The following is a 22,958-nucleotide window of genomic DNA, read 5'->3' as shown; positions in this document are numbered from 1 at the left end:
AATTCAAAATATCAATGATGTTCTCATTAAATATAGGCACTGTTCCTTGTTGTCCTAAAATGTAAGTCAGAAGTCAGGCTTTATATTTTTAACTCAGCTACTAACTTTTGAGACAATAAAATGTCAAGCCATTTCAATTCTCTCAAAAGATGGAAAAAATGCCATTCAACCAATTACCCCAATCACTGTGGACAGGTAGAGACCATGTTAATTGTTCTCCAGGCATTAATATAGAAAGCTTTGAAAAACACCCACTATGTTTTCTAAGTTAACTTTCTAAAGTTTCCTAAATTAGTTTTCTAAAATAACAAAATAATGCCTAAATGTTTACTAAGTTTATTACAAATTGATTTTCATGCTTTTCTAAAGTTTTCAATTTTCCATTTAAATTTTCAACCTGTTCATTCTTTTAGCATGAATTCCACATGCATATTACCTATTTAAAAAAAAATTTTTTTTCCCCTTTATTTGTCCTGAAGCAAACTTTCTGAGGCTTCAGTGATTACCTAATCATACTGGAATTTAGGATTTGATAACCAAGTCCACATTCCTCCCATCCACACCCTTCATTGTGCAAGAGACTTTGATCTTATCTCCTTCTGGGCCTTTTCCACATCAGAATCCTAGTCTTTCGAATCTCCTTCCAGATGAAAGTTTTCCATTCCTTAATTTTTATTACCCTTCTTTTACTGACCTTTATTTATGTATTTTTAGCTCTATTTTCTTCCTTGAGTGTGTTGTCCAAAAACACATCATGGCTTTTGAGGAAAAGAAAACTATGCTTTCTTTCATCATTATAATGTTTCCTAATAATATCCAGTATTTCATTTATCTTGTATTAAAACAACACATTGAGTAATTAAATGAAAATTTCTACCCTTACATTCAAATTGACATCTTTTACCTTGAAATCATGTTTTCTGTTATTCATTACAGGATGTCAACCATGATGTTTGCCCAGGCTGAATATCACTTGACACTTTCTTGTTCATTTCTATTATTAGGAGAAGTTTTCTTAGTTCCTTTCCTTCCATTATTACTTAAGTGGAAAATGTGTTTCCCAGAACACACCAGCCTAAGAGTAAAAAAATAATCACAATGGCAATTAGGCACCAGGATTTTTCTGGTTACACCCCAGCATGCTCTGGGGAAAACTGAGCCTCCAAAAAATTCAAGAATGTGTTCTTCTGAATATTCTATTGGCTGCTGTCTTCTTTTTAAGAGCACTCAAGTGATAACTTCCTGTTGCTCTTGATATCCAAAGCAGTAGCCAGGAAGACAGTGACCATGGCCCCATACCAGAGCGTGCCCACGGCTGCAGCCCACTGAGGTCTGTGCTGGACGCCTGGTTTTGGGCCCCAGGGGAGTGTCTATCTTCTGTAGCTCCTGGCACCACTGTCATTGCCATCACAAACCCTAAAGACCTCTGCTGTTTTGATTTTCACTTGTTCTCCATTTATACTCCCTTATCTTGGGATTTAGTCCTGAATCCAAGGAGCCTAAACTAGGGGAGAGTTCATCCCCCAAACACTGGCTGACCATTCTCAAGCCCAACCTAGGCTATCAACACTGAACTCTCTCTTCCCACATGACAAGTTATTTCCCACAGGTTCTTTGTGTGTTTGTTGCCACAGTGTGTTCTACATATACCTGATCTAATTTCATCCTTATGATCACCCCCGGAAAAGGTGGTGCCACCAATTTTACAGATGAAAAAACAGGGCATCAAGAAATTAAATTAATTACCCTACATAACATAGTTGACAAGAGACAGAACCCAGAATTAAACCTGGTCTCCAGCCCCAAACCCTGAAGTATAACACACAGATTTTTCCACTTTCTAGTGATTTGTGTTTCAGATATGCTGCTTCCTAAACCTCATATTATACAGCCTCAATGTCAGGGAATCCCAGAGGTCGTGTGACACTTCTTCACAAGACGTGGCCGAACATGCTAGAATCCTAAAGCTAACATGATTCTGGCCCCGACTCCAGTTCTTATGTGTAAAAGTGTTAGCATGCGGTCAAGGGAGCTTGCGCTCCACAGATGTGAAGACCTGGGCATGGATACATGCTTTGCAAGTATTTGTATAGACCCCGGACCCTGAGATTTTCTCCTCTATGCAATTGGCTAAGAACATTTTCCAGGGTTGAAAAGGGCCTGGTGCTATCAGGCGTCTCTCTTTCTTCTCTTCTGCAAGCTTCAAAGTCCTCTCTCTCACGTCTAGGTCTTTTCTAAAAGTCACATATAAGCCTTCTCGGATTCTCTGAGGCAGAGCATGAACTCTCCTTACCCTGTAAACTTATCACCTTCTACAGACTTCTCTCAGCCTCCACATCACATTGCTTCAGAATATCTGTAGGTCTGTCTTGCTCAGTAGGCTCTGAGGTAGTTGAGAATACGGACTGTGTCTTACTCAGGGTGTAGCCCTAGTGTCCAGAAATAACAGGAACTCCTGGAAAACTCCATGACTAATACTCGCTCTTTACAGATATATAAACTAGATTTTGTTTTATGTTTTCTAAACCTTATTCCCTAAGCAATTTATTTCACACTTCTCACCTACATGTCTCTGACAGCAGAAAGATGTGTCCAGAGGGTCAAGAGGCCTAATTCTACACAATGTACTTGCCGTGAATTCAAATTCTGACATCTTGATTATCATTTGTTTCCATCTTGCTGCAGGCTACTCCATAATCAATGTGCCCAAGATTGTAACAGATGAGATCATCTGGAATGAAATACAGATAAATATATTTATTTTCTATTTTCTTAAATATGAATTTATTTTCAGGTGCAACTTAGGAGAAAATATGATCAGCTGATCAAACTGTTGTTTCATGGATGTTATTTCACAAATAAGAATTATAAAAGGAGGACTTGAATAGCTAGATGTTTGGAAAACATGCTATATTGGTTCCTTTTTCTTTTGATAAGAGCTATATCATGGTAGTAGAAGCACAGACTCTAAAGCCAGACCCCTGAGTTTAAATCATGGCTTCCCCACTACTAGTTGTGTGATATTGACAAATTTCCTACCATCTTTGTGCCTCTGTTTTCCCACCTTCCAGATGGAGGTAATATTTGTACTTACCTCATAGAGTTGTTGTGAGGATTAAGTGAGTCAATATATGTTAAGCATTTAGAACAGTGCCTGACACATATTGATATTATTATTATGTTTTAAATGTTTCACATTATGTATGGTAGAGTAAAACTGAGGCTCCTCTAAGATACGACAAGGATCTGTCACCTCACCTTGTTCCACCTCTCTCACCTTTACATGTCACAACATCTAGAAATGCTCATACTTCTTTTTGAGAAGCAAGTTGTGATAGATTCTTGTAAATACTTATGATGTTCAAAAGCTCCTCTTTACTATAACATAAAAGTAGTATTTTATTTGTTTTCTCATAAGGATTTACAATCCTGTAAGGGCTTACACGTGCCCTGTGACTGCTGACTCTCTGTAGGAACTCTGGCTTATTTACTAGGCATGACGTTATCGGGAAGCCATGTTGCCGAGGGAAAGCAGGTCATACTTGTGTGTACCCGACCAAACTAGGCTTTGATTTAGAGCCTTTAACTATGTCCCTAGTGCAACTTGGATAATAACATATGAGTTGAAAACCCAACCTTTATATAGTGGTTTGTAGTTTAACAAAGTGTTTTGAATATATTGTCTCATTTAATACTCAAAAAAATCTGAAAAAAAATTAGTAAATCCATTTTGCAGATGATGAAAGTTATGGACAGTTATTGGACAAATATCCAACCAGAATGTGGCTTAATAGTTATCTTTAGGGATAAACATTGACATATTAATAAAATGATTATTTGGATTTTCTTCAAAATAATCCAACTGGGGAAGGGAGTATAGCTGAAAAGAAATTGGCCAGGAGTTGACAAATGTTGGAGTCAGATGACAGATATTTGGGGCTCATTATCCTATTCCATCTACTTTTGTTCCTTTTTAAAATTTTTCCATAATTTAAAAAACATTGTTTAAGTTAAAAAATGTGTTTCTGATTTTCCAAAATATCAGTATAACTCCTGGCTGTGTTCTTGATCTGCCAGCTGCCATTGGGTGAGTCTGTGCCCAGTTTCCTCATCTGTAAAATGATGATAATAGCAGTGCTCCCCTCATAGGGAAGCTGTGAGAATTAGATGAGCTTCAGGCAGCTCTTCATACACTGTTATTCTGATTCCTCGTTGTTTGCTTTTTCCATAACAAGCTAACATACACTTTGAACAAAATATTAATAAACTCATTCATTCTTTCAATAAATAAACGCCTAAATGATGTGCAAGGAATGTTCTCAACACTGGAGATACAGAGGTGAATAGAATAAGCAGATTACTTGCCTTCCTTAGCTTGAATTCTAGTGGGAAGAAAAAAGAAAAAGAAAAAAAGACATATGCATAGAATGTGTTAAATGCTAATGGAGAAAATATAGCAGGATAAGGGGGATAAAGAGTGATGGGAAGGGGACAGCTATTTGAGCTGGGGTGCTCAGGAGATGGGCGGTGTTGTGCTAGACTCTGCTCTCACCAGCTCAGGAGAACCAACTAAGTTTCAGAAATTTTGTAGGCCAGTCGTAAAACGCAATTATCACTAAAAATTAAATTACATCAATTTAAAATTAAATAAATTTTATAAAAACAAAAGTAATAAATATTTAAAACTCATCACTTCCTAACTGCTTTCCTGCATTTCACTGTCATTCTTGCCACGGGTTGTCCATGTCTGCGTCCATGTCTGTGTGGGAGAATTGCTGTGTGACAGTGCCCACTGCTACCCGTCTGTTCCCAACTTCCCCTACACTGACCCCATTATAGAAGCTTGAAATTGCCCAGGGTGGAAGTAGTTACACTGGGAAATGTGGCGAATGCAACAAATCAGGGCTTGGTTCATTGTTTGGTGATGGTCACCCTAAACTTCAGCAAATGATGAATAAAATTGTCAACAATACAGATGAAACTTAAAATTGTGTTATAATATAAATATCACACATTTTTCTTCAGAGAGCCAGTTCTTAAGCATTTACCAGCACATCACAGGTAAACCTCTCTAATAAAGTGACAAGGAGACTTGGAGATGAGAGTGAGCCTTGCAGACGTCCTGGGGAAGAGTGTTCCCGGCAGAGGAAGCAGCAAGTGCAGGCCAGTGTGGCTATAAGCAAAGGAGCCAAGAAGAAATGCTTGAGATCAGAGTGGTAAAAAAGCCAGTGCTTGTGGCAACTTATGGATCGTTATAAAGACCACCTTTTAATCTGGGAGAGACAGAAAAGCCCTGGAGAGTTCTGAGCAGAGACGTAACCTGATCTGACTTACATTTTAATAGGCTGCTGTAGCTGCTGTGGAGAGTAAACTGCCAGAGGGAAACACAGAAGCAGAAAGATCAGGTAGGATGCGATAGTCCAAGGAAGAGGTGATGTTGGCTTTCACCTCCGTGGTAGGGAGATGTTTAAGATGGTCACCTTTTAGAAAAAAATTGGGTGATTTGTAGAGATGTGGATGGACCTAGAGACTGTCATACAGAGTGAAGTAAGTCAGAAAGAGAAAAACAAATGTCATGTATTAACGCATATATGTGGAACCTAGAATAATGGTACAGATGAGCTGGTTTGCAGGGCAGAAATAGAGACACAGATGTAGAGAACAAACGTATGGACACCAAGGGGGGAAAGTGGTGGGGGGAGGTGGTGGTGGTGTGATGAATTGGGAGATTGGGATTGACATATATACACTAATATGTATAATACGGATAACTAATAAGAACCTGCTGTATAAAAAAATAACTAAAATAAAATTCAAAGAAAAATAACAAAATGGTCACCTTTTAGATATATTTTAATGGGAGAGTCAACAGGACTTGCTGAAAGATTGGAAATTGGAGATGAGAGAAAGGAAAGTCCAGGACGATGTACAGTTTGGGCCTAGGCAACTGGAGGGTGAGTTGGTGTTCACCAGGATGGAGAGGACAAGGATGGTGTTTATCAAGACTGTAGGGGGGCTTCCCTGGTGGTGTAGTGGTTGAGAGTCTGCCTGCCGATGCAGAGGACATGGGTTCGAGCCCTGGTCCGGGAAGATCCCACATGCCATGGAGCAACTAAGCCCGTGTGCCACAACTACTGAGCCTGTGTGTCTGGAGCCGTGCTCCACAATGAGAGGCCACGACAGTGAGAGACCCGCGCACCGCGATGAAGAGTGGCCCCCGCTCGCTGCAACTGGAGAAAGCCCTCACACAGAAATGAAGACCCAACACAGCCAAAAATAAATAAATTAATTAATTAATTTTAAAAAATTAAAAAAGACTGTAGGAAGGGGAGGGAAGAAGTGGGAGTTTGGTTTGGCTTTGGACACATTAAATGGATGCCTATTAGACATCCTGATGAAGATATTACATAGGCAGTTGGGTATTTGTGTGAGGAGTTCAGGGGAAAAGTTTAGGCTAAATGCATGTTTAGCTGGTGTTTAAAGCCATGAGGCTGATTGAGATCATGCAGGGGGACAGTTTAAAAAGGTAAGAGGTTAAGGATTAAGGTCTGGGTGTTGAGCCATGCAGTGCTCCAACATCAAAGGGTCTAAGAAATGAAAAGGAACCAGCACAGAAGGCTGAGAAGGTGAGCCTGTAAAACCATTGTTATTTATTTCTTTGCACCCTGGTTCTTTCCTACAAAGCCTTTGAGACAGCAAACAATGAAAACAAATAATAAGCTAATAAAACAGAAATAGAAAAAAGTCTGTGTCAATAGAAAGACTAAAAATATGTGAACTGTGAGAAACAACAGTATAGTTACTGTGAACTTCACGTTTCGTTCTGAGTTTCCTAAAACTCAAAGTAAAAAGGAAACACAATCAGTGTATTAGTTTGCTAGGGCTGCCATAAAAAAATACCACAAACTGAGTGGCTTAAACAACAGAAATGTACTTTCTATAGTTCTAGAGGCTAGAAGTCCAAGATGAAGGTGTCAGCAGGTTTGGTTTCTCCTGAGGCTTCTCCTCTTGGCTTGCAGATGGCCACCTTCTCCCTGTGTCTTCACATGCCCTTTCCTCTGTGCACCCCTAGGGTCTCTTCCTCTTTTTAAAAGGACAGCATTCCTATTGGATTAGGATCCCAAATTTATGACTTCATTTAGCCTTAATAACTCTTTAAAGGGCCTATCTCCAAATATATTCACATTGGAGGTTAGGAATTCAATTTTGGGGGAGACACAATTTAGTCTACAACAATCAATGACACGATTTTTACTAACAAAATTCTAAGAGATATACTCAAGTAGGACTGTATGCTATAATTGTTATGTTAGTCCTCTTCAAGTCAATACTATTATAGAATACTTGGTTTGCTCAAATATTACTTTTAATGATTTTATTAAAGGTACATGTGAGAAAGTGTCCAAAGAGAACGTCCCCGAGCTGAGTAGAGGAGGCTGGGAACTGAGTATGCCCCAGGGTGCCGGCTTCAGAAATGCAAATGTCTCTCTAAGAAATAAGTGCTGCTCTTACTCTGCTTTGATTGCATCTTTAGGTTTTGATGTTGAGAAGAGGAGTATACCAAATGTAAAATAGATAGCTAGTGGGAAGCAGCCGCATAGCACAGGGAGATCAGCTCGGTGGTTTGTGACCACCTAGAGGGGTGGGATAGGGAGGGTGGGAGGGAGACACAAGAGGGAAGAGATATGGGAACATATGTATATGTATAACTGATTCACTTTTTTATGCAGCAGAAACTAACACACCATTGTAAAGCAATTATACTCCAATAAAGATGTTAAAAAAAAAAAAACTCCGTAAAAAAAAAAGAAGAGGAGTAGGTAATCAGGCAGGAAAAATTCTACATAATCCTTACTAAAATCCAAGTCAGATGTTGGAAGGCAATGCTGTATGCATCACTATTAGAAATAAAGATAAAAATCAAACACTGAAAAAATTCTGTGGACCAGGACCACCAATATTCAAGATATGATGGGGAGTCACAAAACTTAAGAAAATTACTTATTGAAAACATGACTCCTTTATATTCTCTAGGAGGTGTATAAGTACTTATTTTTACTTTAACCTAAAAAAATTAATATATAAAGATTCTAGAGACTTGTGACTTCTCATGGTTTACTAGGGCATTTTTATCTTCACCTGTTAGCTTGCTCTGATAAGCTGTAAACCTTTAACATGGAAAAGGACTTGTTTATTTTGGGGGGAGGGGGAGGAATAGAAATATTGCTGTAGACTATGCCCACTTTGAGGTCATGCTTAGTAGGAGCACAAGAAGAAGAATGCCAAAGAACATTCCTGAGGGATGAAGTAGCTGGTAGCATGCCCAGGTAGAAATAAGTACATGAAGAGAGAATTCTATGAGAAAGGTGGTACCTGGTGTTATTGACTCTGAATACTGAAACATCAAACGTAGTTGAGTCATTCCTTTCCATAAAGACAGCAACGTGAGTAACAGGCAGGCATCTTTACCTAGGAACTTGTTGAAGATAACACAGCAGTTAATTGAGGATCACTAAACCACAATGATGAAATGAGGATTTACATTCATTTTACTAACTACCTAATGGTCCAGATAACACTAGTTTCATGAAATGCTCTGTGCAGAAAAAGTTTCCACGTCAAAGAAATTGGGAAAATCCTACAGACTTCGAATCTAATATAACTTCACAACTTCCATTAGCATATTTATTGTTCTGAAATATACTTTAGTTAAAATTTTAAAAGGCCTTTAACTTTGTTTAAAATGTCAAATTTACTTGACCAAGAAACACTTTTTTTAATGATACCTATTAATATCTTGATGAACCAAAAAATTTTAGAACAGTGACAATTTTTTAGCACAACCAACATTTTATATTATAACCCATTGCACTCACCCTAATATAACAAAATCTTCACAAAATAACACGAAAAATGTAATTTTTTTCCACTTCTTTCTTTTTTTTTTAACATAAGTAACAACCCCACTGAATTGATTTGACCTGTTAAACCATTTTAACTCACAGTTTAAGAAACAGCACCTTTGATGATGATGCATAGAGGGAGGCAAGGATGTAATGAAGAGAAAGATGTGCAAGGAGTTCCATACCCTGCCCTTTAGGTCAGCTGATCCTCCCATGCGACCATGCACCTACTGCCCATTAAAGCAAGCCCAGAGCACTCTCTGATGTTTCTCCCATTGCTTTTTAGATTTTCCTACCAAAGTATCCTTGATAATCTTTATAATAGCAAAGGAGAGAGAATATATATGCAACCCTGGATGGCTGTAGCATAGCCCAAAGCAACCACTGGCAAGGGTAAATTGTCTTTGAAGTCTTAGGTTTTATCTTAAAAATTCATGCAAAATTTGCATTTGACTCTGTAATGTAGAAAGTAATGTAATGTAAACTATCATTAAACACAACTGACATTCCAGGAAAATGCTCCAGGGAGGTTTTTTTTCCTGCAGATTTTCCTGCTGTGCCACTAAGAGATTTTGTCACACTGTTCTGAGGAATGACTCTTATTCTTTCACCTAATCCCACCCCAGTTTGATCCAGGATTGTTTCTGTTTCTCCATCTCTCTAATCCTCAAATTCTAACTCTATTTCTTGCCCCTGCAGCCACAGATTTAACAATCCTTCTGATTCACCTCCTTGTATTTTTGATCTTTGTATTCCTTTATGGTTTTTAAATTTATTTATTTCTGGCTGCATTGGGTCTTCGTTGCTGCTCATGGGCTTTCTCTAGTTGCGGCGAGCAGGGGCTACTCTTCGTTGTGGTGCGTGGGCTTCTCATTGCGGTGGTTTCTCTTGTTGCAGAGCACGGACTTTAGGCACATGGGCTTCAGTAGTTGCAGCACACAGGCTCAGTAGCTGTGGCTCATAGGCTCTAGAGCGCAGGCTCACTAGTTGTGGTGCACGGGCTTAGTTGCTCAGTGGCATGTGGGCTCTTCCCAGACCAGGGCACAAACCCGTGTCCCCTGCATTGGCAGGTGGATTCTTAACCACTGTGCCACCAGAGAAGTCCCCATTTATGGTTTTTGATGGTGTATAATCTTACCAATTTTTGTGTCCAATGACAACTCTTATTCTACTTCCCTGTCCAAAGAAACCCCATCCCAATTTACAGCCCATTAGTCCACACTTGACTCAGTCTGGCTTGGCCCCATCTTGGTTGAGAGTTGATTCAAAAATAGAAATGGAGAGTGGGGAGTGGGTAGGAAAATGTTATCAAGATTCCAAAATTCGGGAATTCCTTGGCAGTGCAGGTTAAGACTTGGCACTTTCTCTGCCCGGCCCAGGTTCAATCCCTGGTCAGGGAACTAAGATCCTATAAGCTGTGTGGCACAGCCAAAAAAAAAATGATTCCAAAAGTCCTCAATACAAAATGGATTGGATTTTAGTGATGGTTGAAGTACTTCGACACTTGGTGCCTCATAGAGGCACTCAGAAGTGCCACCCTCATGTGTCAGCAGAATCTCCTACCTCTGTGAGCTCCCCGGAGAGATTAAAGGATCAATCCATGGAATATCTGGGCTTTCTGATACTAGGGCAAGATTGTGTATATATATATATATATATATATATATATATATATATATATATATATATATATATATATATATATATATATATATGACACACTGTTTTTGGAGAAGCCTCTTATTCCACCAACAAGTGAGGACAAAAAAGGCAACTCCTTCCCTGAAAATTGTGCTCAATTCCAAGCTATCTTTTATAAGTTTTGGTACTTCTACCAATCAGGATGTGGTAAACAATGATATCTCTCACTTCAGCAAGGGGTAAGTCCACCAATTAGCTGGGCTCCAGAAAAAGAAGTTTGACACACTGTCCTGAACTCAATTCAAGGAAGGCCACGCAAGGTTGTCTCCATAGAAGGTATCTTACTGATCCACTCCCACTCCAGCCCATGCTTAGGTTCAGCTAGACCAACTTCTCAGCTGCACCAGCCCTGCTCTCCTGACCCTACCACATACCCCATACACCCAAAGCGTCTGGGAGAAATAGATCACAACAGATTTTACATCATTCTTTATTTCCTCATTATTATGAAACAGGTAAAATAACCCTTGGCCAGTGTGGTCAAGAAGACTCTCTGCTGTCTTCCAGACTGGAGTCCAGCTTGTCCTCATTCATTTGGTTGGCCAAAAAGTTCGTTCGGTTAATGACTACTTTTTCTCAATAAAGTTCTTGGTGAAAATGAAAAGTGTGTCTTTTATTTTTACTTAAAACCAAACGAAATTTTTTGGCCCACCCAATATTTCCATCTGTACCTGCCATATGGGATTCGTTTCATGCAAGTCCTTGGGATGTCACTTCCCTGTTTGAGACTCATTCTGTCTCTAGAAAATTGTCCTTGGTTATACTTGCTCAGTGTTAGCTGTAAATAACAATATGCACTGCAATTATGTGGAAAAGCCAGGGCCTAGAATTCTATCTCATAAGCCCCCAGATTCAGAAACAGATAGATACATCCTCTAAAGGCAAGGTTCCCAAATAGGCAGCCCTCAAGCCATGTGTTGCCTGCAGTGCGCTTTGTTAGACCCACACATTTGTTTATAATTTGACTTGCTCACCAATATTTGGAAATTGGAAGATTTTAATCCAAACGTTTGACTTTTCATGGAAAATCAGAAGAACTGGCAAAGCTTGGCCCTTATTCTGACACCCCCATTTGACACCTCTGGGGCTAAGCGGCAGCACCTCCTTCAGAAGCTGCCTGCTCTCTCCGTTTTAACCCAATAATCACCACTTTCTGTTTTCTCTCGTACACACAAACCAAGTGTGAACTGCTGATTTTCTTAGACTACAGAAGTATTTATTTGCACCCATGCCTATATCAAAAGTGGGAAAAGGAAAGCTAGACTTCCTCACAGATTTTGTGAAAAACTAGATAGGACTATATTTTTTGGTGGCAATAACAAATTTTTCTTACAAGTTTAATATGCAAAGTGTGTTTTAAGTTGAAAGCATTCAACTTAAGACATAATTACAAAGCAAACTGCTATGAGAACTACAAGGGACCATGTACAAGGGAAAAATCTCTACAAGGGACCTCTTGTAGGGAAAAACAAGTGTGATGAAATAAATAATAATTTAAAAAATTGAGGTGTCAGGGTCTGTTTTGGGATGTGGTAATGCTGCTGTGAAATGCATTTACAAAGCTGGCTGTCTTCACTCATGTACCTCATCACAGCCCCCTACACCAGAACCTTCCACATTTATCCCCATCCCACCCCACTGGCTTTTGAGTTTGCAACTTTTGCTCTAAAAGAGTAAATCTACAAAAAGAAATGATGCCCAATTCCCCCATCACTACCCACATGGACCCAACATACCTGTCATCCAAAAATACCGTAACAACATGGTATATTTCTGGTTAACAGTGACTACAAATCATGGAGATGTGATATGTGTATACTTTCAGGTAAGAGATAAAACTCAATGACTTAATGGTGATACAGAAAATGAGGCATTTATACAACTGGATATTCCAAACAAGTTGGTGCTGAATTTTTTCTCCTGTCCTAGACTAGTGCAGAGCTATACAGAAATAAGAACTAAAATATACTTCAACTGGATATAGAGTATTCCAGACAGGAAACAGGGGCTGATTGATATGGCAGGAACACACTTCTAACATTTGGGCTAATGGTAGTTAAATAAATCCCCCAAGCTCTGATTAGGCAAGAAAGAGGGAGAAGAGGCAGGGTAGGTGGCCTAGGCTAAAGTCCGAAAATATTTTGAGCAGATCAGCATTTAGTCACACACGGGTTGTGATGTCAGCAAGACAGCCTCAGGACAGCCTTCCCAGAAACGGACTCTGAGCAGGGGCTGCCCAAGTCCTGACAAGACCCGAGAGTGCTATAGTCAAGGCAGCCATTCCCAGGAAGAGGAGAAGGGCAGGGGGTCTGGAGCAAAGTCGAAGCATGTAGCGTACTGATCCCTTCAGTCTAACATCACTCAGATCAAGAGCAGAGTGAAGGTAAAGGACCTTACTATGTAGAATTTTTTCTTTTTTTTTTTTTTTTTTTTTCTAGATGTAATAAAAACATAAGAGATAGAGATTTAAGGAGATTCTTCACCAAGCAACAAAATCACTTAAAGTTCACTCAGGTGTTACAGAATTACCTCATAATTATATGACTTTTTGTTGCAAGTTTTCCAAACTGGGTTAGCCTATCCTTGCAAATCCAACAGCCTCATTGGAGAAAGCCTTGATGTAGCAGAAGTGGCTAGAGCAGTCTGACAAAACCAGACTGTTCCGATTAACTCTATGACATAACAAATGACCCCAAAATTTAACAGCTTAAAACAACCATTTTATTTGTTTACAATGTGAAGTATCAGTAATTCAAGAAGGTCTCACTTGGGCAGTTCTTGGAGCCCCTCACACAGTTGCAGTCCAGAGATTGGCTGGACTGTAATTATTTGAAGGCTCAGCTGGACGGGATGTCGGCTGAGAGCTCAGCTGGGGCTGTTAGCCCCGCATCTGCATCCTGTCTCTCAGTGCAGCTGGGTCTTCTCGCTGCAGAGCCACCGGATTCCAAGAGCCATTATCTTCAGAGGGAGAGTCTCAAGAGCACAGAGAGCAAATGTTCCAAGAGACGGAGGAAGAAGTTGCAAGACCTCTCTTGACCTAATGTTGGAAGTCACTCAGTGACACTGGCACTGAACTTTATTGGTCAATGAAATCATTAAGACCAACCCAGAATCAATGGATCCCATTGATCTATGAAAGGGGTATCATCTAAATTTGGAAATTGACATCCTTTACTCTGAAGTTATAGGTTTTAGTTGAAACCCTTCCTGGTAGTCAAGCCTAGAGGTATGGAAAATAACTTCTCTATGTTTTGTTTGTTTGTTTGTTTCTAACATTCAATCTACTGTTTTGCAATACCAAAACTTTTAGAAGCAACATTTCTCATCCATAGTTTGTGATAATTTTTGAGTTAAAATTTAATATATAGAATTTCAGTTAATCTTCCTTGAAGAAATAATTCAAAACAAAGTTTCTTAAGCTTGGAAATCAGGAAAGACAGACAATAGACTTCTCTTTGTTACATGCTGTTCTAGTATACTTGGTGTTATGTAGTCTGTTCCTAGTTAATCTCAAATTACCTTTATACAATTAAAAACTCATAATCTTACTTTTAATCAGTTTTTTTTTCTTTTGTTCTTCTGTAAAAAGATGTTTCTGATCTCTGAAAGCTTTATAAAGAGTAAAAGGATATTCTTATTTTCCCCAAAATGATGAAATTGCTGTATCTTCTTTCTTCATGGCTAAGAAAGCATTTAAAGTCCACACCCCAAATCAGATGCCTTATTAAAAGGAATTAGAGCTTAAAAGGGAAATAGAGGGTTTCTTTGAAATATGCCTTGGAGGTCTTGTCCTAGACTGTGAAACTTAAAAAATGTTTCATCATGTAAGATCTGGTTCTGTTTTTTCATCCCTTTTTGTTTGCAGACTGGGGGCATGGCGTGATTTTTTTTTTTTTTAAGAATCAATCAGTGGTTGTTTCTTCTTTAGTTTCTTCAGTATAAGTTTCTTTCCTCTATGATACTGTCATATTCCTCCTCCCCCTCCTTCTCCTCCTCCCCCTCCTTCTCCTCCTCCCCCTCCTTCTCCTCCAACTGCTTCTCTTCCTCCTTCTGCTCTACATGCTTCTTATATTCCTTTTCCCTTTCTTTAGTATTCTGTATCCTTGAATTGGATTTATATTGAAGGAAAATCAAAACAAAAGAGGAAAAACTAAACATGAATCTTTGTATATCTTCCAGTGTAAGAATTTATGGAATCAAATGCATGGTTCTTCACTGAACCTCCCTAATTTAGAAGTCTTTCAGCTTAGTAGACAGCCATTTAAATTAAACTAAAAAGGCTATTTAAAGCAATGAGGGAGGATTTTAAAAGGTTAGTAAAGTATTAAGCTAAAAGGGATTTAGAATATGTATTAGGTAATAGGCAAATCCATAGTGACAGAAAGTAGATTAGTGGTTGTCAGGGACTAGGGGAGGGGCAATGGGGAATGCCTTAATGGGTACAGATTTCTTTTGGAGGTGATGAAAATGTTTTGGTAATAAAGTTCAACTGTTGTTTTTGCTAATACTCCTAGGGCCCTAGAACCTGTTCTTATTCTGAAGAAATCCTAAACTTCCATCATCAATCCTAAATAGGTTATGTTACACCATCCTTGTGGGGTTGTGAGAGGTAAGCAGGAAAGAATTGTTCTGAGGAACAAAGAGCCAAAAATAATCCTGAGCTGAAATGGCTGCCTCACCACCCCCACGTATGGTTCATTCTAGTCACACAGATGATCATAGTTCATCTTGAATCTGTAAAGATTCAAGAATTTAAACTTATTCCCTCAAAGGGAATTGCAAAAATCCAACACAATCTTGAGTAAACAATTAAGGTGTTTATTAATTTATGAACCAGACACCCTAATACAGACATATGTAGAAAGAATAGTAATAATGGTTTGAAAATCAGAAGATGCACTATGGGATTTTGTTTAGTCATAAAATTCAAGCCGTATCTAATTTTCATGCACACCTTCTCCCCTATTTCCTATGTAAATAAAGTGAAGACTTAATTTTGAAATTACTTCCCTTTGTGAAGAAAGTTGGGTTCTATAACCATCTTCTCTTTGAGCTTGTTTCAAGGCATTGTACTTTATTTTGTTATTTAGGGAGATGAAGTTGAGGAGATATTGCTTGTTTTCCATGATTAACTTCCATAATTTCTTTACAACTAACAGCATTTTTGAAGTCCTAATAGATCAATTAGTGTCCTAGGCTGGACAAAGCTATTTCCTTCCCTTCTGGGAGCCTTGAATGTGAAAATGAAAATATGTGAGAAGATTGCAGTCAAAGAAAGGAGGAGGAGGAGAAGAAGAAGAGGAGGAGGGGGGAGGAGGAGGGAGAAGAAGAGGAGGAGGAGGAGGAGGAGGGAGAAGAACAGGAGGAGGAGGGGGAGGGGGATGAGGAGAAGGGAGAAGAAGAGGAGGAGGAGGGGAGGGGGACGAGGAGGAGGGAGAAGAAGAGGAGGAGCAGGAGGAGGAGGAGGAGGAGGGGAAGGAGGAGCAGGAGGGAGAAGAAGAGGAGGAGGAAGAGGGGGAGGAGGAGGAAGTGGGAGAAGAGGAAGAGGAGGAGGAGGAGCAGGAGGGAGAAGAAGAGGAGGAGGAGGGGGAGGAGGAGGAAGCAGGAGAAGAGGAAGAGGAGGAGGAGGAGCAGGAGGGAGAAGAAGAGGAGGAGGAGGAGGGGGGGAGGAGGAGGGAGAAGAAGAGGAGGAGGGGTGGGAGGAAGAGGAGGTGGGAGAAGAGGAGGAGGAGGAGGGGAAGGAGGAGGAGAAGAAGAGGAGGGGGGGAGGAGGAGGAGGGAGAAGAGGAGGAGGAGGGGGAGGAGGAGGAGGCGGGAGAAGAAGAGGAGGAGGAGGAGGAGGCAGGAGAAGAGGAGGAGGAGCAGGAGGAGGGAGAAGAGGAAGAGGAGGAGGAGGGGGAGGAGGGGGATGAGGAGAAGAAGAGGAGGAGGAGGAGGATGGAGAAGAAGAGGAGGAGGTGGTGGCAGCTTGCAGAGAGTTGGAGAGGAGATATGGGATCTAGACTTGAAAACTGGTCAAGCACATCCTTGAGATGGGGGAGCACTCTAACAATTCATCAGTGGGAGAACGCATAGGCCTCAGAGTCCTAGAAGTATCAAAGAAGTCTGTTGGATTTACACTTTAATTCAAAATCAAAACCACCTCCATGTGTGTTTCCTTTTTTGACTTCCTCCTCTCTAGGAAGTTTCTGACTACCCCCTATTAGGAAGTCCCTACCTAATACCTTCCTTAGCCAGCTCTGTACCACCCTTAGCTGGTCCCATTGGGATGGCCATACAAAGCCAAGCAACTTTGTTCTGTCCCTTCTTTGTATAGCCATGTCATTACCATATGGGTAGAGGTTTGATGGCCTTTGTACTTACTGTTTCTTCTGCAAGGAAATGCTCTTCCTAGATGTGCACAGGGCTCCCTCCCTGTCACAAGATGGGTTCCCTAGGAAGCCCACTCTGAAACAGACTTCTGACCATTAGATGTGAATATTTATGGGGGGTACACTTGGAATCAGCTGTGAAAAGAAGGGAAAGGAAGGGAGGTAGTGTTAGCAGCCTCAGCTAGCCCTGGGGGGAGACTCCGAAACAGAAATCTCCCACGAGGTAGGTCCTGTTTGGGCTTTTCTATCCCCACCTTGATTAGTCATTGGACATGGGCCACCTTCAGGAAGGACACGGCCTTGAGAGAGGCTCCTGGCACCAGAGGCCCCCCCCAAACATTCCGAGGCTGAAGGTTGTCTTTTGACAGCTCTCCAGCACCTGGGGCAGAAAGTCCTTCCTTGACGGAGGACCTGGGTGGCACACGTCTGCATCCGTCACTTCATACAGACTCTTCATAAAGGTCACCTCCTCAGAGACGCCCTTCTGACCATCCTTTAAACTACTCCCATTCCTAACCCCCAGATACTGAGATCAGGATGTCAGCAGGGTTGGCTTCTCCCGAGACCTCTCTCCTGGGTGTGTATATGCTCATCTTCTCCCTGTCCTCACATGCTCTTCTAATCTATCTGTGTCCAAATTTCCTCTTCTTATAAGGACACCAGTCATACTGGATGAGGGTCCACCCTAATGACCTCATTTTAACTTAATTACCTCTTTAAAGACTTTATCTCCAAATGCAGTCACATTCTGAGGTACTAGAGGTAGGGCTTCAAAATTCAAAATATGAATTTGGCGGGGGGGGGTGGGGGTGGAGCACAATTCAGCCCATAACACACAACAGACTAAGTTTCAAGGTTAGCCAAATTGATGTTAAAATTAATGTGTGTACCATAAGATGACCCTAAAATAAATAAGCATCAGCTCACACAGAAAATTCCAGAAGGTTGCCTAGGTGTGAAAGTAATTGAGGGCATGTAAATAGAGAGGCTTACAGGAGTGCTTTCAATCATTTGGCAAGTGGACAGGCTTGGTCTAGCTTCAGAGTCGCACTGCAAACCTGCATCCTACACCAAGGCACATACTAAAAGACGATTTACTATCCAAGACATTGTATTGAAGAATGACTTGACCCCAAAGTGAATAACTTCTGGACCAGTTGTGTCAGTAATACTGTAATAAAGACCAAACATGACTGTATGCTGGATCTATTCCTTTAACTCTAACCTTTGTGCTCTGTTGCCTGTGCTTAGTCATGCTGGCTCTGGATCTTTTGTAAAAAAATTTTGCCTATAGCGTGAAATATACAGGATAGCCTATTCTCAAGGCTCTGACCTTTAAAAGTATAACACTTTTCCATTCATATAGAGATTAAAAGTTGCAGAACAGAGAATAGTATTTGTCCTGTTAGAGGTTTGCAGGAACATTGTGACCAGACCTATGTGGACAGCTGCAAGAGCAAAGGATTCCAACACCAAGAAATTTGTGACAACCAGCCACACCCCCTCCCCTTTTAGTATAAAAGAAGCCTAAATTCTAACTCGGGGAAGATGGTTCTTTGGGACACTAGTCCATCATCTTCTCCGTCTGCTGGCTTTCCAAATAAAGTCACTATTCCCTGTCCCAAAACCTCGTCTCTCGATTTATTGGCCTGTTGTGTGGCAAGCAGTATGAGCTTGGACTCGGTAACAATATCTTGCTATTATTGTTAAAGTGTGTATATATATATATATATATATATATATATATAATGTCCTTACAAAGGAAATCCTGAGGTGGTTTCAGTGTTTTAGAACTGAAGTAGGGGTAAAGTGCTGAGTTAATGTATCAGAATGTAGACACCCTGTTTTCCCCTATCAGCCTCCCCAATCAAACCTTCAGGATTTGAAGGAAATTGTGAATTTCATCCACTTTTTCTTTTTACCTAAAAAGACACTCTTGTCTTTAAAAATCTTGTTTCTTAAACTGTGACCCTTCCCAGCAAAATCAGAATCACCTGGGGTCTTATTAGCAGGCAGCATGGCTCCCCCAGACCCACTAAATGTGATTCCCTGGGGATGGGACCCAGTCATCTGCTTTTGTAACAGGCTCTCCAGGTGATTCTTATACGCAATAAAACTTGAACATTGTTTTTAAAAGCTGATGAGGGTCTCATATACAAAATATTTACTTTGGTGGATAGATTTTTTTTAAAAAACTGCTCCTTAAGATAACAGGAAGAGAAATATTAACAACAATAATAATTTTGTTTTGAACATAGTTGTACATAGTTAGCTCAAAGGCGTGAATGAATACTAAAGTCTATCACATGACTAAGGGCTCTCCCAGCATAGGTAAGAGTGGGCATGGACCTTTCAGGTAAGGTACTCCTGGTCAGTGAAGGTCCCACCTGTCAAGCAGCCAAGTATGTCCTGCTGGGTCAGCTTGCTGGACTCCTGTGGATGCAGCCAGTAAGGAGACGATGAGCCCACCTGAATTTTTACAGTTTGTAACACTTGGCAGAGGAGATGGCATGAGCTTCATCTTCACATTCGTTCCTCTTGCCCGACAAGTTACATGCCCAGTGTCCACGCCAGGTAGACACTGCATGCACAGTTATGACAGTTGTGTCATAGCAAGGAAGCTCACGCTTAGAAAAAAACCCAATCTATTAAAGGAGCTATTAGTAAACCTGTCCATCCACCCCTACAGAAAGAGAGGCAATATCTTTATTATTCTGATCAGGAAACAAATCTACCTTCTGACTCAGAGAGAGATATCATTTTTATCACCCTGGACTATCTCCAAGGATAGAAGGAAACCAGCTTCATTATCCTGGAGAATAAGCAAATCTGCTCCCTGCCTGGAGAAGATCTGCAAATCTCCTTGAACAAAGCTATCAATGCTTTTTGCTCAGAAGACATCCAGATATGCCAGGATTATCTCTCAGCACTACCTTTTAATATGTTTTGCTCTGATGACTCAAAAGTTAGCCTGGGTGTTAAGAGAACTCAAGCTTGTCTTCTTGCATTGACTCCAGAAGGTAAATCTATTTAATACTTTGTATAATCATGAACTCAGGCTTCAAACTTTTTAAGTAGTGCATCCTGTATCTCAAGCAGAATCTTGCATGTAGCCTCAATGTATAAAACAGATGAAAGCAGAGGAGATGAGGTGAAGCTGTCATGAGCTGGGACTTCTCCTCAGCCCCTTTACCTTTATCTCCCTGAGTTGGATTCTGGATCAACTTGGCCTCTGAGCAACCTCAAAAGCTCATATCCCTCAAAATACAGTTGAAAACCATCACTGTACTAAAAGAGTGATTGCTGTTTTATAATTGCTAGCCCTCCTCAGCAGGTTGGTAGGTTATCGTGCAGTGAGAAAAGGGATTAGGGTATGAGTAAGTAACAAACAGTTCTTCCTGGCAGCAGTAGAGGGGAAAGCTGGTGGTTTTAGTCACTAAGTCATGGAGGAAAATAGTTTAGTTTCTGTTACAGGAAACATGTCCAAGCATGTCCATAAAGGATAGTGGTCATCTCTGTACCCTTTTACTTACTTATTCGTGCATTTATTTTTTTCAGCAAGAATATCATATCGATATCGATAACCTACTAAATACCAGATGTAGTGTTAGTGTACAAAAGTGAATAAGACATGATGCCACTAAAAGGAGGGATAAATAGAAGCAAGTATTACATCAGTAAAAACTAAATTTTTACAATGACAACATTACATACATGTGCCGTACGAGGGTATGATGTGTTTCTGTGACATCTTCTGCTAGTTGACTCTTTCTGCCTGAGACAGTCATCAGAATATATGCAGCAATTCCTTGTGTTGGAGAAGACGGAAAGCCTTGAGGGACACTTTTTTTTTTTTTTTTGGCCACGAAACGCGGCACATAGGATCTTAGTTCCCAGACCAGGGATTGAACCTGTGCCCCCTTCAATGGAAGCGCGGAGTCTTAACCAATGGACCACCAGGGAAGTCCCAGAGGGACACTTTTTAAAATCTACTTGCTTTCCCACTCTGAGGCTCAGCTGGCCACAGACCAGGGGCTGAGGTTCCTTTCTTCCAAGCCAGTGATTCTGGTTCTTGGACAAGGTGTTGAGGAGCACTGAGAGCAGCAGGGACTGTGACCTCGGGACTTTTTCTGCAGGAAGAAAACAGCCCAAAGATGAGAGTGATTCACGTGGGTACCCGCAAGAGCCAGCTGGCCTGCATACAGACGGACAGTGTGGTGGCAACGCTGAAAGCCTTATACCCAGGCTCGCAGTTTGAAATCATTGCTGTGTCCACCACAGGGGACAAGATTCTTGATACAGCTCTCTCCAAGACTGGAGAGTTTACCAAGGAGCTGGAACACGCACTGGAGAGGAATGAAGTGGACCTGGTTGTTCACTCCCTGAAGGACCTGCCCGCGGTGCTTCCTCCTGGCTTCACCATTGGAGCCATCTGCAAGCAGGAGAGCCCCTCTGATGCTGTTGTCTTTCACCCACAATTTGTTGGGAAGACCCTAGAAACCTTGCCAGGGAAGAGCGTGGTGGGAACTAGCTCCCTGCGGAGAGCGGCCCAGCTGCAGAGAAAGTTCCCACATCTGGAGTTCAAGAGTATTCGGGGAAACCTCATCACACGGCTTTGGAAGTTGGATGAACTGCAGGAGTTCGGTGCCGTCATCCTGGCTGCAGCTGGCCTGCAGTGCATGGGCTGGCAGAACCGGGTGGGGCAGATCCTGCACCCTGAGGAGTGCGGGTCAGGGGGCTCTGGGAGTGGAAGTTCGAGCCAAGGACCAGGACATCTTGGATCTGGTGGGGGTGTTGCATGATCCTGAGACTCTGCTTCACTGCATTGCTGAACAGGCCTTCCTGAGGCACCTGGAAGGAGGCTGCAGTGTGCCAGTGGCAGAGCATACAGCTATGAAGGATGGGCAACTATACCTGACTGGAGGAGTCTGGAGTCTGAATGGCACAGATAGCATGCAAGAGATCATGCAGGCCACCATCCATGTCCCTGCCCAGCATGAAGATAGCCCTGAGGATGATCCACAGCTGGTGGGCATCACTGCCTGGAACATTCCACAACAAGCCCAGCTGGCTGCTGAGAGCCTGGGCATCAGCCTGGCCACCTTGTTGCTGAACAAAGGAGCCAAGAACATCTTGGATGTGGCACGGCAGCTCAATGATGTCCACTAACTGGTCTGTGGGGCACAGGTGCCTGCGTTGCTGGTGCCCAGTGCCTACATCCCAGCCCTCAGTGCCCCATTCCCATTGCTACCTGGGGGGTGATTACCCAGGGGATTGAACTGCAGGGGCAGAGACTTACAGAGACTTGTCTCACCTTGGGGCCTTGGTGATGGCTTGTCTCCTCAGTAGGTGGGGGCTTAGTCTCTAGAGAAAAACATCTAACAAGCCACAGCCTTTGAATGTAACCAACTCTACTAATAAACCAGATCTGAAGGTGAAAAAAAAAAATCTACTTGCTTTGAATGCACTGAATCTTATAAACTCTAAATACTTTCATAATTCTTAAATTTTTGTGACCAACTAACCAAATTGTGCATCAGAAAGGCTTTTTCATATAAATTACATCCAGCTGCTTTTCTAACAGGATAATCACAAATAACCTAAGCAGAGAATAATTTCTCCTTAGGGAAGGGCCTAGAAGCTTAAAATTGATAATATATACCTTTTATCAAAAATGATGATGATCTCTACTAAGTGTTCTAGTTATATTAAATCGTTTAGTTTAATTCTCATAATTACTTAATGAGTTAAGTACTGTCTTACTTTTGAAGTGAGAAAAGGGAGAGTCAGGGCTGCTAGGTGATTGCCCAACATGCTACAGGAAGTATGGGCAGGTCTGTCCACTCCCGTTCCCAGGCTCCACAGAGCCCTGTTCTGTGCTTGAAGAGCAGGAAGCCACTGCCAGCTCCTCTGTACCCAGTCATCCTTTCAGCTTTCATCATAAAGGGAAATTCATGTCTTTCATCTTCTCTGACCAGTAAGC

At 41.3% G+C, this 22,958-nt stretch overlaps 1 protein-coding gene across 1 annotated transcript; it reads left to right on the top strand.

Annotated features, from left to right (window-relative positions):
* The first annotated feature begins 21,117 nt into the window (after window positions 1-21,117).
* LOC118905302 (porphobilinogen deaminase-like) lies at window positions 21,118-22,144 on the top strand. The gene is given in 2 exon segments (XM_036871929.1): window positions 21,118-21,701; window positions 21,703-22,144. Coding segments are annotated over 2 exon segments (1,014 nt in total). The 5' UTR covers window positions 21,118-21,129.
* Window positions 22,145-22,958: the final 814 nt, after the last annotated feature.

The sequence above is a fragment of the Balaenoptera musculus genome, chromosome 12, assembly GCF_009873245.2.
Source record: "Balaenoptera musculus isolate JJ_BM4_2016_0621 chromosome 12, mBalMus1.pri.v3, whole genome shotgun sequence".
In the NCBI taxonomy this organism is placed as follows: Eukaryota; Metazoa; Chordata; class Mammalia; order Artiodactyla; family Balaenopteridae; genus Balaenoptera; species Balaenoptera musculus.
This window is presented reverse-complemented; position numbering and strand designations above follow the sequence as displayed.